This window comes from Varroa destructor, unplaced genomic scaffold, assembly GCF_002443255.2.
Source record: "Varroa destructor unplaced genomic scaffold, Vdes_3.0 BEIS01000003.1, whole genome shotgun sequence".
Taxonomy (NCBI): Eukaryota; Metazoa; Arthropoda; class Arachnida; order Mesostigmata; family Varroidae; genus Varroa; species Varroa destructor.
The window spans coordinates 31,625,715-31,643,135 of record NW_019211456.1 but is presented as its reverse complement, the minus strand read 5'-3'; the positions used below and the strand labels follow the sequence as shown (position 1 = coordinate 31,643,135).

At 42.7% G+C, this 17,421-nt stretch overlaps 1 protein-coding gene across 5 annotated transcripts in view; it reads right to left on the bottom strand.

Moving 5' to 3' along the window:
- LOC111247549 (CD109 antigen-like) overlaps positions 1-17,421 on the bottom strand; it is a 123,525-nt gene that overhangs the window by 29,250 nt on the left and 76,854 nt on the right. For all 5 annotated transcript variants that reach the window (XM_086983262.1, XM_022798601.2, XM_086983263.1 and 2 more), the window contains 7 exons: positions 17,139-17,315; positions 15,486-15,674; positions 14,855-15,001; positions 6,408-6,482; positions 3,856-4,018; positions 810-915; positions 351-468 (listed from right to left, as the gene is read on the bottom strand). In XM_086983262.1, coding sequence (XP_086839388.1) covers positions 351-468; positions 810-915; positions 3,856-4,018; positions 6,408-6,482; positions 14,855-15,001; positions 15,486-15,674; positions 17,139-17,315 — 975 coding nt within the window. The remainder of the gene's footprint in view (positions 1-350; positions 469-809; positions 916-3,855; positions 4,019-6,407; positions 6,483-14,854; positions 15,002-15,485; positions 15,675-17,138; positions 17,316-17,421) is intronic.

The following is a 17,421-nucleotide window of genomic DNA, read 5'->3' as shown; positions in this document are numbered from 1 at the left end:
CATGTGCATGCATACTGGTTCTAAGTACGCCAGCTAGAGAGCTGTACAAGCATAATGGTTATACGTCAGGGCATACCGAATACGGTTAAGAATTTTTCATTAAAATTCTGCACGTAAGAAAAAAATCCTATTCTTCACCGGTTAGTATTAAAAGAAATCAGACTGCCGCAATGACGCCGAAAGTAACCTATCATTTTGCTTACGAATAAAATCAACAGCTTAGTCAGTCTTCCGTAGTGGCTTTATCCTGTATCAGGGAAAGTATCGTAAAGATACGTTGTTTACTCTACTGTTCCAGTTTCGAGCAAAAAAATTAGTCAATGTAGTTGGGTTCACAAGCCTTCGCTCACCATTTCAGGGTTTGGTAGCGTGTAGATTCCACGAAATGGAGATATGGCAACAGCAGAGATTGCCCAGGGGCAAGAGCTGGATGGTGCAGAGATTGACACTAAGCTCTGGCCTGTAGCGCTGTAAAAGATGAGATACGAAATGGTGCGCTTCGTTACACAATGGGATCACATTGAATACTTTAATTAAACGTGCTGCCCCGTATTGATATTATATAGCATATAGGAATGTTAGGTTAGGAGAGACATCTCAGTAAAAACTTCCTGTCGCATGACCCTTCTTAGAAGCGAAAATGTTTGCCTATATTAGACAATTACGTGTGTAAAGATTACAGACCCGCTTTTTGCTGCCTGATAGGTCGGGCGGTTTAATATCTTTAAACGACAGAGTCTACCAGTTAGCTTTAAGCCATCCGATTTGCCTTTGCCAGATAAAATAAAGAGTGACAAATTTAGTTATACCTGATGCTGACGTCTTTCCATAGCCAAGTAGCTTCGAAATCTGAACTAACTAAATTCCTGCGGGTGCTCCGAAATTTCTCCCAGTCGATGGTGTGCCGATGATGACCTGTGAATGGCGGTTTACAAATATTTTTCATTCCCACCTTACAGATTGAAATAAAAGTAGATTCCTAGCAGAGACAGCATTATTTCTGCGACTTAGAAAATATTAAAAAAAAAAAAAAAAGTGCACTTAAGAAAAAAACACGGTTCTTGTCTACGCTTTTAACTTACTTCCTAACTATATAAATCAATTTTTTTGACAACTTTTTGCTCTCATCGTTTTTATGGACCTACGTTTGCCTCACGCTTCATGTCACTTTGTATAGACTTATTTGCAATAACTGAGGACCTGTATGTTACATTTCTCCAATTATTATAAATTATTTGGTTAGTTAGAGCTTTCAAGTTTTAAAACGATGTCACAATCTCTTGCATAGTTTTAAAATTCAATACTGCCTGATTTCAATTGAGATTTAGTATATAACGTATGTACGATTTTTGTGCTGATAGCCGCAATGGACCGTTTTATCCCAATTAAAATGCACCTTTAACGAACAGGCATTTTAACAAAGGTCTCTCTATCAGGGTCTAGTTTATTTGAACGAATCGTGCAAGCATGATCATATTTGTTGATGACAGACCTGACACAAGCCTTCTATGCTTTTTTCCAACCTTTCACACATTTTCGCCCTCATTATTCACGATATTGTGACAGGTGTCCGAATTGACCGAGATTTCCCCCCAAACTGTGTGCGTTTCTTCCTGTTTTGCAGTACATGTGGCCTTTCTTTACCAATGGCCGTCGGAAATCTTAATGAAACATAAGCACTTTTTTACTTTACTAGACAGTCTGTCTGCTACGACCTCAGCGCACGCTGTTTATATTGTGAACTGCACCTAGCCTGAGGACAATGGCAGCTGGAAGATTCTATGAGCGGCCTAGAAAAGGAAGGAAGCGCTAAGAAGACAGGCGAGCAAACTGAATCACGAAGCGCGTCATACACCCGCCGCTTACCTTGTGACGTCCGCGTCGTCGTATGAATAGCCGTCATCTAAGAATACCGAAAAGGTTTTTACAGGCTATTTGTGTACATGTCCGTGGTGTGCCGCCTTGAACCGAAAGCAGCAGCACCACTGACTGACCACAATAACTATACTACTACTATTACAATTGCAACTATATAACTACTATTTGCTAAGCGCTGGGCTTACTTCAGCTGCTGTCTTTGCGAACGATGGCGTTATACTGAGAACGAAAATTGTCCGTCCTTTACGGACAAGTCTCTGCTGGTCCCATTGCTGTTGGGAACGAGACCAAGATGGAGACCAAACGAAAGAGAGCGATTGTTCCGGTAGTCGCCGTGAACGAGACAACGAGTGTCTACGAAGCCGAATAAAAGAGGGCAATAACAACTCATAACAAGAAGATTCTTCCTGCCTCTGTCCACTGTTCACTGCTGCTGTTCCTGCAAATATCTCACTAGCTTCGTTTCTTTCTCGTTTCCGTTTCGAATATAGGAGACCAAAAGTACGAAATTTCGGCTTCCTTGTACGTTCTCTTTTTTGTTTTTCGGCCATAGCACGAAACGAAATGACAAGGAAGTGTAGACTTCAAAGAAGAGAGCTTTGATCGCTGCCATATTTTCATTCATAATACGAGCCCCTCGGGGCGGCTGTAAAAAAAAAGAAAGTTCAAATGGAGACAGAGCCATGGGAAACGAACAGGGTCCTAGCTATCACTACCTCCATCATAATCGCAAAGGCCATCGGAGCCGCTTGTAAAACCAAGCAGCCAACGAAGTAACCGTTCGACTCCATACTTTCATTCCCATCTATCGTAATCGCTCAACTGCCGCTGTCTCTGTTCGAGCATTTGTTGTCGCTAGTGCTTCGTAACTGTGTCAGCTGGATGAGTTGTGGCTGCGTTTGATTTACCTCGCAAATCTAAACTTTCAAAGATAGCCCAGCTGGTGCGCGGATTACCAGAAGTAGCTACAATGGCGGACGAACTATCTTCCACCGACTATATATAACTGCTGCTGCAGCAGACGCTCTATCGTACGTTAGGTTTGCTGCGGGTGGCACAGGGCAATTGCATTGCAAAAAATAGAAAGCGAAATAACCAAAGAGAGACGGAATTACGCCACGCGACGTCTAAGCGATGTGGCGAAGTCGCTCGCCTTGGATGTCATTGTATTAAATGATTAGCTGCGAGCTGAGCGATCACAAGGCGCGTCGCCGTATCATCACCCTACGAGAAGTATGTGACGTGTAGCCTACAAGAGCGCAAGGTCAGAGGGCAGAATGTGCATAAACCCTTATAACTCCATCCAATAGTTTCGATCACAACTCCGCTATAAAAAGAAGGTTAGTACTGAGAGCTTTGAGGCCGGTGGAAAAATATCTGTTTATGTCAATAAGATCAACACTGAATGGTGGACGCATTGATGAGCATATAGGCATGATGATCTAGTGAATAGGGGGGGCATCCACAACTTATCCCCTCAATCCGGAAAAGCAATTTGACAACCTGACAAAACAAAAGTTAATCTGAGAAGATAGAAGAAAAACGCCACGAAGAATACGAACGCCCCAATAATACGTGTAGAAACGAAAAACTCACGGGAACTTCGATAGCCTAAAACCATAAGCAATAAATTTTCATATCATTCGTGCTTACCACGAAAGTATTAAATCAATTTTTTACATTGCATAAGGGAAAAATTTCAGTTCTACTGTATGTAACGATGAATGGCCAAGGGTTTCCACGAAACGATACCTAATATTCGGCTGTCATACTAATGGCGCACACTTGCGTTGTAACGTTCTCTCTGAAAGCCGTCTCAAACGATAGGACAAATCTAGGTGATGCAATTATTACCAATAACTGTTTATCAAGTCATTTTGATGTTTTTGGCGTTCCTCATTGTCATTTTTATATTCTTATCTAGCTATTTAATTGGTTCAGCTCACAGTAGAGCCTTCGGAACTACAATACACTCACATGAGAACTCATCGGCTCCATCAGCGCAGTCCTCCACTCCATTGCACATCTTCGAAGTGCTGTAGCATGAGCCATCGAAACACGACGCGTAACCAGCAGAAGTAACACAAACACGAGGCCGCCGGCCTACGTACGCATCGCTGAAGAGCGCCAAGCCAGACACCTGTATTACACGTACAGCAGGGAAAGTACAAAAAATCGCGTAACGCATAAGTCATGTAATAATCTCATTGAAATTAACTGGTAAGATCGCATAGGTAGAGGATGCGACCGGGACTTGGCTTTCAATGTTTGTTTAATTAGACAATTAAATACTAAGGGTTTGTCCCACTTTGGATGTGATGCGGGCCGCCCCGGTATTTACTTCGACCGTTTATTCACCCATACTTCGAGAAGGTGATGGAATGTCTTTCGCGTATTCCTCTGCAATCACTCGTGGCTGCGCATATCGTGCAACGTTCGGTTAAGAGCATAAATGAAACGTGGTAAGACCATGCCAACTCTGGCTGTCTGACCCTTCCGTGCAATTGCCCTCATTTCTTTATGGTACGTAAGTCACAGATGGAGATCATGATATGCCATCATTGCTAGAGCGATAACACGCTTATGTGATGATGCGCCGCCGAAGTTGCATGATCAAACGATTAGGCCTCAGACAAGGTCAACAGAAGTAGCAACGCCAACTCTGCTAGGGGCCTCTGCACCCCGCGTCCCCACAGAAGAAAAGCCATTATGTGACAACCAAATCACAATCTGCATGATGCAACTAAGACACGATCAATCGAGAGAGTGGAAAAGGCTGCGTAACGGCCATTTGACCTTACAATGTTTTCCTGTCCATTAAACAAACGGCATCTCTTTCAGCGACGCGACCTCTGCGCCTCACACGCCTGTAGGGACATCTTGTATGGTTCCAGTATTAGCAGTCTGTTGTGTGAACAGGCCAATGTAAAACGCACACCCCCAAGATAAACTCATATCCACGAGGCTAAACGCTTCGGCGTAAAGCTCACAAGGGTTCACCGTATACAGCCGCATGAATAACAACAATTGGGTGACCAGTGAAGCGTACGCCTGCTCAACACAAACAGTTTATCTTATATGCCTTCCAACGAAACGTTTGCCACACCCTGAAGTTTGCTCGCATATTCGGCCAGAATGTGGCAGATAAAAAAAGATGGAATCAGTGGCCATATAGAGACTACCTAACGAACCCCATTTAATAGGTGAGCCAGATCGAGGTGCATCGACATTGATATCATCGCTGTTGTACACCAAGAAGGTATTGTTTGATAGAAACAATTCTGCGGTCATGTCGTCTAAACGACCTACTAGCGTGACATGTTGCGAAGACGTTACGGTCGAACTGTGCAGCCACTGGTCATGAGGTGTGGGTTGTTAACATAACTTTGTTATGTCTTATTCGTTGCAAACTGGAATTGAACGGATCGATGTTGCATTCCCGTTTATAAAACAGTAGTTTATTACTGAGAGCTCGTTTGGAGAAACTGGGTGAGAATTAAGCCGGAGCAATATTTAATGGCAGGACCAAAGGAAACATTTAGTTAGCAGGAACTAAAAGTTGAAATACATTGTTTTTTCATCGAATAAATTTTAGTTTTCAATTCATATTTAGTAATACACAACTTACACCAAATTGATTTTTCGTATCACTAGTATATTCTTCGGTAATAGCATCGGTAGTACATTGCAGCACTCTGTGTTTTATTCAAGGAAACATTTCTCCTGTTAATTAGACGTGATAGGGCAGAAGTACGAACATATTCGGAAGGGCCTGCTCGTCAACGGGTTACTTTTTGGGAAAACATTGTGGGAATTTTAATATAAACTGGTCGTTACTGCTGCACACGGCGCTAAGTGATAAAACATAAAAAGTTGTTTTGCGTCCGGTATTTGGCGCATTCGAACTGAAGTCCGAAAAAAAAAACTATAAATTTGTTTCTTCGCAGATAGCCCGCGACGGCGCAAGTTGTTATGCCCTTCTGACGCAGTCTACTTCGGTGCGATAAACACGATCGTAATATTTCAAGGACTTGATAATAACTTGTCGGACTTCTAGTTGCCTTTACTCAAGTCGGGTTTATGAAGATGACCATTCTCGTTAGTTAGTAAAAGGACAGTGTAAACCTTAACTCTGCAGAAGGAGTATAATACCTTGATAAGGATTTTTCACAGTAAAAGAAACTTGCTTCTAACAAGCGGCAAATGCAACAACATGGTTCTACATCGTTAAGTTTGCCAGCTCGTTAAGCGTTAACTAGATAGAAGTATACTACAGTCTGCCTTAAAAAATAAAGCTCCTTGATGGATAAGCTAGACATAAACGTATTGCTACTGTATTACGACTTCAAGAGACAGTCCATGTGCATCTCTGAGTCGTAACAAAATGTGGATGTGTATAATTATGATAGAACTATCTTTTAATTAATCATGAAAGTATACGATTTCACTGCACTAGCGATAATAAAAATTAACCGGACACTCAAATGATTTGTCTCAGTTGTTGGGCATCTAATGTCTGAAGTCATTACCTGAAACGTCGAGTGGGTGTCTACTTGTGTGGCATGGGGCGCGTCGCTATCGCTAAATTCCAATGCGGCCGCCACCTGGAAGTGTCAAAGTAGGACAAAATTAGGCGTCCTTCCTCTAATCCTTAAACATCACCTCCTACTTGATTTGAAGTTCAATACCGAGATTTCGGTCAAGTGTGTTCCTAACCATAATTTCAATGTGCAGCTGGTTTTCTATCAAACGCTATTTACTCATTAAGTGAATAAAATGTGTATTAATACTATTCGAATCCACCGCAATCTCCATGACGTAGAACAACTTTCTACATTTCAGTGTATAACTATTCATTGTAACAAGTTTAGATAGACTTAATACCAAAACACATCTTGCTTCTTAGATATACACGATATTTGTTAACAGCATTCGTCTGATAGCAACGTGGGGTGCATCGTCTCCCCTGAAGCTTCGATAGAAATTCGACTTAATAATTCATGCGCACCCGCTTCATTTTCTAGTTTCCCGTTTTGCCTTTTACTTGACACCATTGTTGACTAACGTTTAATTTGAGACAAGGAGACAGAAAGGCAAATAAAAAGAAAAACCTTATTGCAGAAAAAATCACTTAATGCAAAAGGTTCTTGTAAATGCGGCGTTAGCTGGCCTTCGTTGACTAGCAGAGCAGCAAAGCTAGCAAAAAGCTAAAAGGCCGTTCCCGGACTAACTCTCTCGCTCCCGAATCTTTTCTCGTCCCTGACGTCTTTCAGCTTCGCCACAACTCTTTTTCTCGCTACGGTGATCCGCAGTGCTCGGAAGAGCTTCTGTATCAGGGCCTTGCTGCGTTCCACCGTGGCATGACACAGTCCCGCCTTCGCCCGGAGCTCATCGCTCTGGGTCAGCAGCCCAGACAGCAGCGACGGCGGTCGCCGTATTTGTGGCGAGGCCAACTTGCCGGCGTAATGAACAATGATCACCTCTAATACTAGTTTCTTTTTTCCTTCGTTTATATGTAACGAAATCCAACAATGTTCCAGGAACGACAGTTGTGCATGGACGGAACAGACTGAAGCTAAAAAGAAGTTCTTTCACGATTTAACGCCTTGTTCTTCCCTCCGGCAAATAGAGATGTGGGAGACGAGTATCAAGCAAGAATTGCGCACATACACACACAATGAGCAACACAAAGCGCCGTTACTCATACTTGTCTATTAACGATTAGAAAGACGAATATTTTTGTACAACGATTAGGATTCGGTCGGGTCGAGCTAAACCTTCCAGACTTTTACTGCTTGCTTATGAGCGCGTTAGTTACCGTAAAATTAAAGTGGTAGCAGAGTTGAGGCAAACCTAAAGTAAGCGCCGCGTATAGAGCGGTCTATAAGTCTTACCGTTTTTCTACCCGTAATGCGTCGTCAGCCGTCGTCGCCTACGGACTGCCCTGGGATTTTGACCGCAGAGTCCACCAAGATTAAAGTTATTAACATGTTCATCTACTGTGTGGCAAGCCAGAAATGTTTATTATTGATGAAGAAAACTGGCTAAAGGAAGCTACTTTGACCGGTCGGATATTGATATGTTGTCGTTTAATCAGTTGTCAGGACAAGATCGCAAGGAAACACTACGGTGCCACCAAAGCAGAGTGCGCCGCATCATCAGTGCGTTTCCCTAACAACCTTTGCCTTCCTTTCTGTATAAAAATATAGCGTTTATAGTTACCACAAAAGAACTAACTAGAGACCACGACGACGCTGTCTGAATGTTAATCAGACGCTCGCGAAAGGAAGACAATAATGTTTCAGGATGATTACTAAAACTATAACAAAATGAGCGGGCTGTTGGGTACGTTATTACTACTGTTCTTAGGGCAGACTTTATATGTACACGTACATGTGATGGTGGTCATAGTGACATGGCAAAGTACGCGGCACGTGACGCAAGGCTATGAAAAACTCCAATTGATAACCGAAATCATTTTAACTGAAGATAAGAACTTTTTATGCTCTGTAAAAGGGTAAGGCCGGTTTGATCGACATGCGTAGGGCAGACTGGGTTGACAATGAAACTTCTCATGGGTATGCGATTCAGAGCTTCACCGTAAAATGTTAACGTTCATCACATCCTTTACGTACAACATGATTTTATAGCGGAAACATTCGTAGGTACGTCTAATGGTGATAAGTCAAATTACTGTGATCAGCTCAAACAAATTCACACGGATGATAGTAGGTCCAATATGTGCGTCTAAGCATTTTTCTGTTAGGCCTTAAGATTTCACGGGCAAACTATTTATTGCTTTCCCAGGTAAACAAATTCCAAATTATTCCGATGTTTAATGCACTACGCAGCATACCACCTTGTACCTGATGAACTGATGATATAACAACCCATTTAGGTCTGAGGGCCTATTTAACAAATACGTTACACAATATCGAGCTACGTTGGCATGCATGCGTACTATTATTTCTATTAGGACATAATTAAGGATTAATGTGGAAACTCTTAAAGCTCATCGGCCAGTCCAGTACATATTTCAGATCTCTGCTTACATGTGAACCCCTCCAGCGACATTCCTAATCGCGGATTGGCCTTCATCCCTTCAAAATCGTTCTTGTCACCCCTTTCGTCAACACAAAGACGCGACCACAAGTCTCTCACGAAATAATCATAAGTGGTTACGTCGTCATCGTTGGTCGACAAGAAGTGAAGGACTGCGTCAAATTTGCTCTGACGCAAAGCGAATCTCGCCTCGTCTCTGTTCCATGCCATAGCTAACAAGATATTGCGCGTAAATGAAGAAAACCGCTTTTCTTCTTTTTTCTTCGTTTCTAAAGACGTAAAGAAACGTCACTCGAAAAGCTTCGACTGCAGTTTTCTGTTGTCCAGATGATAACACTTTCGGTATAGGGTTTAAAGTTGAAGCTATCAATTTGGTGCGAAAGTGGCGCCAATTAGAAGCAAACTAAGTTCCATTAATGGCGCGGCTGCTGGAGTTAATGCCATACATAGCACGTATGATATATGTATATGCTCGTCAGTCAGAAACATCCTCTTATGACGTACACGGGGGGAGGGGGGTCTTAAGGAGGGAAGCTACCCCTCTGAAAACGGTTTTTGTAAGGTAGATATCGCTCGGAGTGAAGCTATCCTGCATGCCCGCCTCATGGACCCTAGAATGCCGGTCGACATGGTGACGAAATGCAGGGAGCACTTCCTTCAGTGCTGTGAGCATCGTTGCCGTACCATCGATTTGTTCATGGTCGTCCGACTGTCCTTCTATCCAGTCGTGTGAAAGAGTGTGTCTGTCTGTCTGTATTAGCGTTGGCATTGGATCGAATTTTACCTCTTAAGAGCTGCCGACCATTCATCTGACAAAATACGGAAAAAACAGCGTATGAGAAACAACGTTGACAGAGGACTCGTTGATACAGTGCGTTAACGCTAAACACACCTGTTAAGAGGAGTGTTCATATATTGTACGTACCACAGTTTTGGTCAGTCTTGTTCAAATGGAAAATCTTCACACAAATGACTCAGTCTCTCACAGCCGGTAATGGATTATGTGTATATGGTGGATTAGTGCATCAATCGTCACTTTGCTGTCCCCGCTGCTTCGATATTAGATGGTGACATATTTACACAATATTTGATTTAAATTTCGGATTGGTCCTTTTTATTCATTTTCGAGAGAGGTACAAACCTTCCCATCAATACCATTTCTAGGTAACCAGACCTCTCTATTGTTCAATGAGATCGATCCTTAAGTAGGTTATATCGACATAGGTCAATATTTATTTATTAGTACAGTAATGCTATGAAAGGCTACAGGGTACCTCCAATCGACTAGCATGAATATAACATAAATTCACGTTCAATACAATAATTAAGCCACAAGAAAAACTAATATTGTTTTGACTAATTAGTGCGGCTTGTAGCCATCTGCCCGTTTCGGTAGGTATGAGCGTTAAAAAAATGGGCATTAACGACAAATGTAATAACTCAGTATTGCATATTTACCCTTATAATCACCAGAAACCGATGCCCCGCCTAAAGATTAACTATATTTCCGTGAAACGCTGTGCGTACACATACCTTACGCAAACGCACATACAGAGGTCAAGCTTATTTAGGTACGTTTAGGGCGCAATCTTCGCCTTTATGATATCTGTGTCCACTTATCTATAAATGACCCAATGCTATTTCGTGAGCAAGCACACACATAAACGCGACCATGTATGATTAAAATAGGGTGCGTATGGGATCCACGAAAGGAATCCAGCATCTATGGCAAGGTCATGTAGACTCACGGTAGTTGCCAGTAGAATCTTTATTGCGATCCACAGTGTCGTTGAGTCCGAAAAAAGCCGACATAAGTGCCTCTTATGCCCACCGTCTACCTGCTTATAGTGATGCCGTTAGTAGTAAGTCCCGTTTACGTTTCCTTATGGCGGTAGTCATAAAGTAATATAAGGTTATTTCTAGATACGTGTGCACGTGGACAGGTAGAGTTGTTGACTGAGTGAGACGCTTCTTTGCTCGGGGATGGTTGAGTAAGTCGATCAGGGTTCAGGTGTCGGCAACGGTGTACAGCAGGGTTCACTCACTACCGTCTGCGTCTGTTTGCTGGTCGCCTTTCCACCCTTTCAGTTCAAGCAGGTAATGCTCCTACTAACTACTTTCACCCGTTGCCTTCCTCTCTCTCTCTATATATATATATATATATTTTCCTTTTTTTTTTACCTTGTTGCTAAACTTAAGGAGTAAGGAAAACAGCTTGGCGACACACTTGGGACTTCCGTGGGTTGAGGCGCAGCTTAGGCAAATGGCTGCAAGGGATGCATAAACAGGAAGGCATAACACTGAGGATTGTTCCCGACTCAAAACCTTGTGTGTAGTTTATGAATCCATGAAATAATAAATTTTGTCGACATGGGGTAGGTTATGGACCGAATAACGACGTCGCCCACTTGACCATTTCTTTTATTTCAGTGCTACTAATTGGTCAAAATAATTAGAAATTGAGTGACAGGTTGGCATATGCATACGATAGTTCGGTATTGAATATTAGCCTATTTTTACCTAGGTGTTTTCTGACGTACAGAAATATATAGAACTACTAAGAAATGGGAACTGAAAAGTTTTACATGGTACTACTGATCAAATCAACTTATATCATCAATAGGATCATATAAAGCTGGCTATCACGTCAGCCATTAGTGGGCTTTTGTAAATAACTTGTATAAGCAGTGATGACTTGTTATTGATGCCTCTTAGAAATAAATGCTAAGACACTGAGCGGACAAAGTGAAGCCATGTAACAACCGGAACGAGTCTATTGCCTTAGATTTCTACTGTACTGTGTGGTTCAATCAATACTGTGGACCTATTCACCCCTATCTCATACTGCACTTTTTTTTCATTCGAGCATTATTGGTATGGTACTTAGGGATTTCCATTGGCGCGCGACACTGCAATAGTGGCTTAGCAGAGAAAGATTATGTAGCCTGAAGAGTGGATATGTTATATCCAAGTCTGCTATTCTACATGTAGAATGTACTATACCGGAACTGTTGTTACTACTGCTGCTGTTGCTATAAGAAACTAGTGAGGAGCTTGTGAGTGACTGGCGGCTTAAGTAATGCCAGGAGGCGTTGGCTGGCCGAGGCTTTGAGGTAATCGCTGGTCTTTAAGTGGCAGCGGTAGTTAGGCAAGTGAGGAGATGGGGATTCAAAAGGATGCAATGAGAAGATTTGCTTTGAAAGCGATAACTCTAGTTTACAGGACAGGTGCAAGCTAAACCGTATACCAGTGTGTGTCCATATCGCTAGCATATATATGAGATAAGTAAATTTTTACTGATTCATTCACATTTATGGTTACTGCAATAGTGCCGCTTTCGTCGGCTTAGATAGTTTCACTCCAGATAAGTGAGAAAGCAGATGCTTAGCAGGTATTATGTAACCGACAGCCACCGACAGACGCTGAACGTAAACCGATTATTATGACTATTTTATCAGGCAATGTCCGAACAACAGGTAAGCAACATTGCAACCAGTTCGAATCAGTACCACCCAGATAGAAAAGCTGCTTGGAGATTGTACCCCGCCTGCGTGATTAAATTCTGGAATTAAGGCTGAGCAAACTATTTAAATTATTCAAATATTATATATATATACTTTTGAAATGGCAAGTCGTCCAATTGTAAGTGATGATAGCACAGCATACTGCAGATCGAAATAAGCCTAAATGCTTTAGTTTTTAATCGACACTTTTACCCTGACTTGCTAGGGTTTGACATCAATTTACCACCACAGTCGCGCTAGGTCAATCTTATGGTTTATGGAGCTACCTTTTTGCGGTCATGACTACACCGATAGCAGCGTAGATATGCATAGACGTCGAAGACTCTGATGCTGACCCCTATGTGATTTTTTACTGCTATTCTCAGTTTAATTTGTTGTTTATGATATTACGTTTCCTCCCAACGTTGGTTCCCTCTAATTTTCCATTGTGTCTTACTACAAAAAAGAACGATGGAAGGAAGAAAAAATAGTACGGATTTAAGAAGTTTAGATAAGACATTTTACGATCAGTTTCTTCAATCAGGCCTGACTGAAGACCAACTGGGCTAATGCTGTCGTATGGGTTATCCGTAGTACTGTTGCTGGCGGCAAAAGAAGGATCCGACAATTTCTCTAACCTTTTTCTCTTGCTAACACGAAAGCAGAACAATGTTTAGAGATACTCTAAAGGGAATCTAGGTCTCTTTTGACGACTGCAGTGATGGCAGATGGCCGTGAGGGTGTCAGCTTAAAGCGCTTCTTAATGGCGAACGAGAAAAATGACTAAGACCGCATGGCGATTTCCCTCAGTCTGCCTGTCCACCATAGTGTCCTACTGCCTGCACCTTCTTCTCAATCATATCCCCGTTTTTTCTCGCAACTCAGTACATTTTCAGGATCTGTGTACGTAGTAGCGCCCCATAGTATTAACGGTATCCTTCTCTGCCTCACGACGTGTAAATACTTTTGTAGAGGAATCTACTGTCCCCAGGGTTTTCGCATCATGTTACAATGTGCAGATTGTGTGCCAACAGGAGAACCAATAGGACTCAGAACGAGTCCTTCTAGCCTCAACCATCTTGGCTTCGTCCTACACTGTTTGCCCTACACTTATGCAAGCGCACTCGAAACGGCGACGACGCAATGGCGAGCTACCCTGCCAGCGGCAGCAACCCTCTTTGCTGTCTTCAGTTTTCTGAGTCTTTACTCCTCAGGAAATAGAGTTTTACTAGCTACTGGCGGAGGTAGCAGAAGTGGCAGGATTCGTTTCGTCCGAGCCAGCTAACCGCTCCAGTAAGCCGATATAACGGGCTGGCGGTACTTCGTTGGCTCCAGTTTGGGTCGAAATCTTTTTCGAAGTTTCTTTGGATAAACCGAGTCCTTCACATGGGATCAAAAAAAAAGGAGATTGTTGTCTTCTGTCTTAGCGCAGTATTCGTTGTCGTTCTCTGTCTGTTATGATCTTCCATTTCCTCTGTTTTTTCCGTTTTTTTCCGCAGAGAGCGAACCCGGAGTCTGTATGTTATCCAAGGTGAACGGCGCTGTGGATGCCACATCCTTCTGTTCAAGTGGGGCGCTTCCTGTGCTTTCCTCATGGCTTGATTTCATCGGCGGGGTCTTGATGCCACCACCGGTTTTCTTCTGGTAATACAATAATCGCGTGTAACAAATATATGAGTACTTTGCTCTAGCAGAAACTAGATCCGTGGCGCTGTTCGCATCAATGAAAGAAATCCACTCAGTACGGCCGGACGAGTGAGCTGGCCTAACATTCAACCTCAACTATTGGTGTTGGTCTTTCTGCTACTGATGTGTGCTGGTACTGTGCATGACAATGTTCAGGGGGTGATCGAGGAAGGGGATGAGGGTCGGGAAACCGCTGGAGAGAAGGGATTCAAGCTTAAGGAAAGCGAAAGCAAGTGAAGGATAAAAAGAAACAGTGAGTGCGAAAAACTAGTAGGGTGCGCTAGATTTTGCTATGTTGCAAAAGCTAATCGGTCTCCAAGGCTTACAGTTGCAAAATCCATAAGACCATCACTCAGCATCAACCCCACTATGACAGCAAGGACAACGAAGCAAAAAGGAAGGCGGGGGAGGGAGACGAGGAAAGATCACACATCTCTGACAACTCTCGCCGAAAATATACTATCTATATGAAACTATATAACTTCGCACATCTACTCTATTCAACTGGAACATGTACCCTACTTGAGTTGAATGATACAAAATCGTATGTGAATATATATACGAGTGCAGAGATTCTTGGAAAGACGTCAAGACTTTGTCATTTTATTCTTTCATCGCACTTCGTAAATCTACTAGATATGTTACACGAGTAAGTACAAGGGAAAAAAAAGAAACAGAAACAAAGAACTCAAAAAGTTCAATTGCCTGTATTAAAATTAACTTACCCTGCGCGTAGAGATCGGGTGATGGATGTATGTAGCGAGTACGTCAAGTGGTTGAGATGAAATCCCAACGATTGATCCGACATCGCCAAAAACGGTTAGATCGATAGTTGAACCGGAACGGTCTTTCGATTCACTGCGGATGCCCACCTGCCCCATGAACATTTAATATGACAATGGATATGTACCTTAGTAAAATTTACGAGGGCCTTGCCTTTGCCAATCAGTATACTGCCGAAACTCGTACTGAGCAAATAAAAACAACCCTAGTATGATCTCAACTCACGTTAAAAAGCTTCAAATCATTAGCTGACCGTTGCTAGGGGCAAGAGCGCAGAAGAAACGGTTAGCCAAGGAGCACAATGGATAAAGCATGAGGAGCTATGGATGGAAGCTGGCAACGAAAAGTATGACCACATGTAGTAACTGGTTCTTTCTATTTCCTAATAGGATTAGTTCACCTATCTCCTGATATCGGCAGGTACGAATAGAGACATCTCCTGTAAGGCCGGAATGAAATTATCTCTAACGAAAACGTTTTGCACTAACCTATACTGATTCCTGCAATTATGCTAGCTACTTCAATATTGTTATAACAACGATTTATTCTGTTTATGACAACATAAGAGCTTACTTTGTTCATGGCAATTCCGTCAACAGGAAACTCAAGGCTGTCTGCAAGGAGTTTATCATCCGCTGTAAGATCATATACAATAATGACAGCCCTTGGAGCCATGTCCTTTGTTAGCGTGATCGCGAACGTTCGGATCGAGGATGTCATGGCTTCCACTCCCGACCTGATGATTACTCCCTTTGACATTACCTGTATTTGTTTCAAAAAAAAAAAAACAGACTTAGTTTATGTGTCTCGGGTCTCAAATGACTCGGATCTGTAATATGTGTCCTCAACATATACACAATCTGGGTCCACATCGTCGTCTTTGGGTGGCCAGTACTCTCCACAGGTAGGTTATATCATTTATAACACTAATAGGATGGTCATAATGATCCTTTTTCTTGTTGTAGAAACTTGACTCATGCATCGATTCTTAATTAAGCACGCATACATGTCTACAGAGAAATGGAGCAATAACACTATCGACAAAATGAAGTCAGCAACTGCTCTTTCTCGCCGCTGCTTAAGAAATCGACCCAGATCTAAGCCATTATCTGGCCCATGACATCATTTCTTTATTCAATGATGGGCGAATGTCGCTACTGAAATTGTTGTACTCTAATGGGCATGTACGATACGCAGCGATGTTACCGTTCCCTCTTTCAGAGTCTCGTCTACTATCAATAATTGTTGGCGGATAGATCAAGTGATGATAACAAGGCTGTGTCACCAATGCGTGCGCACCCTACACAGTATTCATTACAACCGAATATAGTGTATGTAGATTAAGTATTTATCTAATAGGATAGCAATGCGGTTATTCCGCAAAGCGCTCGTCGTACATTATATATTGGCACGATGTCCCCGATCCACGCATCGTTTCTGGGTAGCGTAATCGAGTATAGTGAGCGAGCTTGGCCATTACGCTTTGCGCGAGATAGCAACGTCGGAACAAACAGTCATCTTCCCCAGTCTTCCATTGGCATCCGTTTGTTAAATCTATGCGATAGCATTGCATAAAGGCATTGAATCGTTCGAGCCTTATGCGTACAGTAACTTCATGTTATTAGATGAGATATAACCCAGACTCTCATACGAGCATCGTATGTGTTTCTCTGCAGATGCATCTACATCAAGATCTAACGGTACCTATTGTTAAAATCGATGCACGGGACCCGACCCGGCCCGGCCCGGCCCGGCCCTCAAGGTTATTGCGCACGATAGTAAACCATATGAGCGGACGCGTTAGGTACAAGCGGTTACGGTCGAAAGCGGGCACGGACCCAACATTCAGTATGTAGGATTGGAGGAGAGAAAGATAAGAGCTGAAAGCACTGAGCCAAAGCCTTCATTTTATGCTACCATTGAGAGCGGTGTATATAGTTGACCTGTATGACACGAATGATTGTTCAAATTTTCACTATGTGACTTTGGTGCCAGAAGAATCCTTAAGGAAAGGGAGAGCTTCAGCTGTTTATATTTCAAGCGAATCCGTGATGGCTACGATGGCGTAAAAGGACGAGTAAGCTAGGAAGAATCGAATAGCCGATTTTGTGACAGCCTCTACTGCTGCTATAGCTGTCAACTGGGGGCAAACCGATGGCTACAGACGAGCGCCTTGGCGGAGTCACTGTGCCGTATCATGGTCACATAGTTGACTCAATTACTTACCAAATATTGGAACGACTCAACGTAGTAATTTGCTCGGACGTGGAAGATGATGAACTCGCCCACTTTAGCATTACGTGTGCTTGTCGATATTGAAAGATGGTGCGAATTCTCAGAAAACTCTGGAAGGAGCACTAGCTTCGCTCGTTCCGTCCCAAAGTATTCGTCGAAAAAGCGGGCCTGTAAAAAAGATCGCGCGGAGATGGAAAAACGAACGCCAATGAAGTGTGATTTTTTATGTTACTCAGTGGTTCTGTTCTGTTAGTGAGGCTTCATAGAAAAGCTA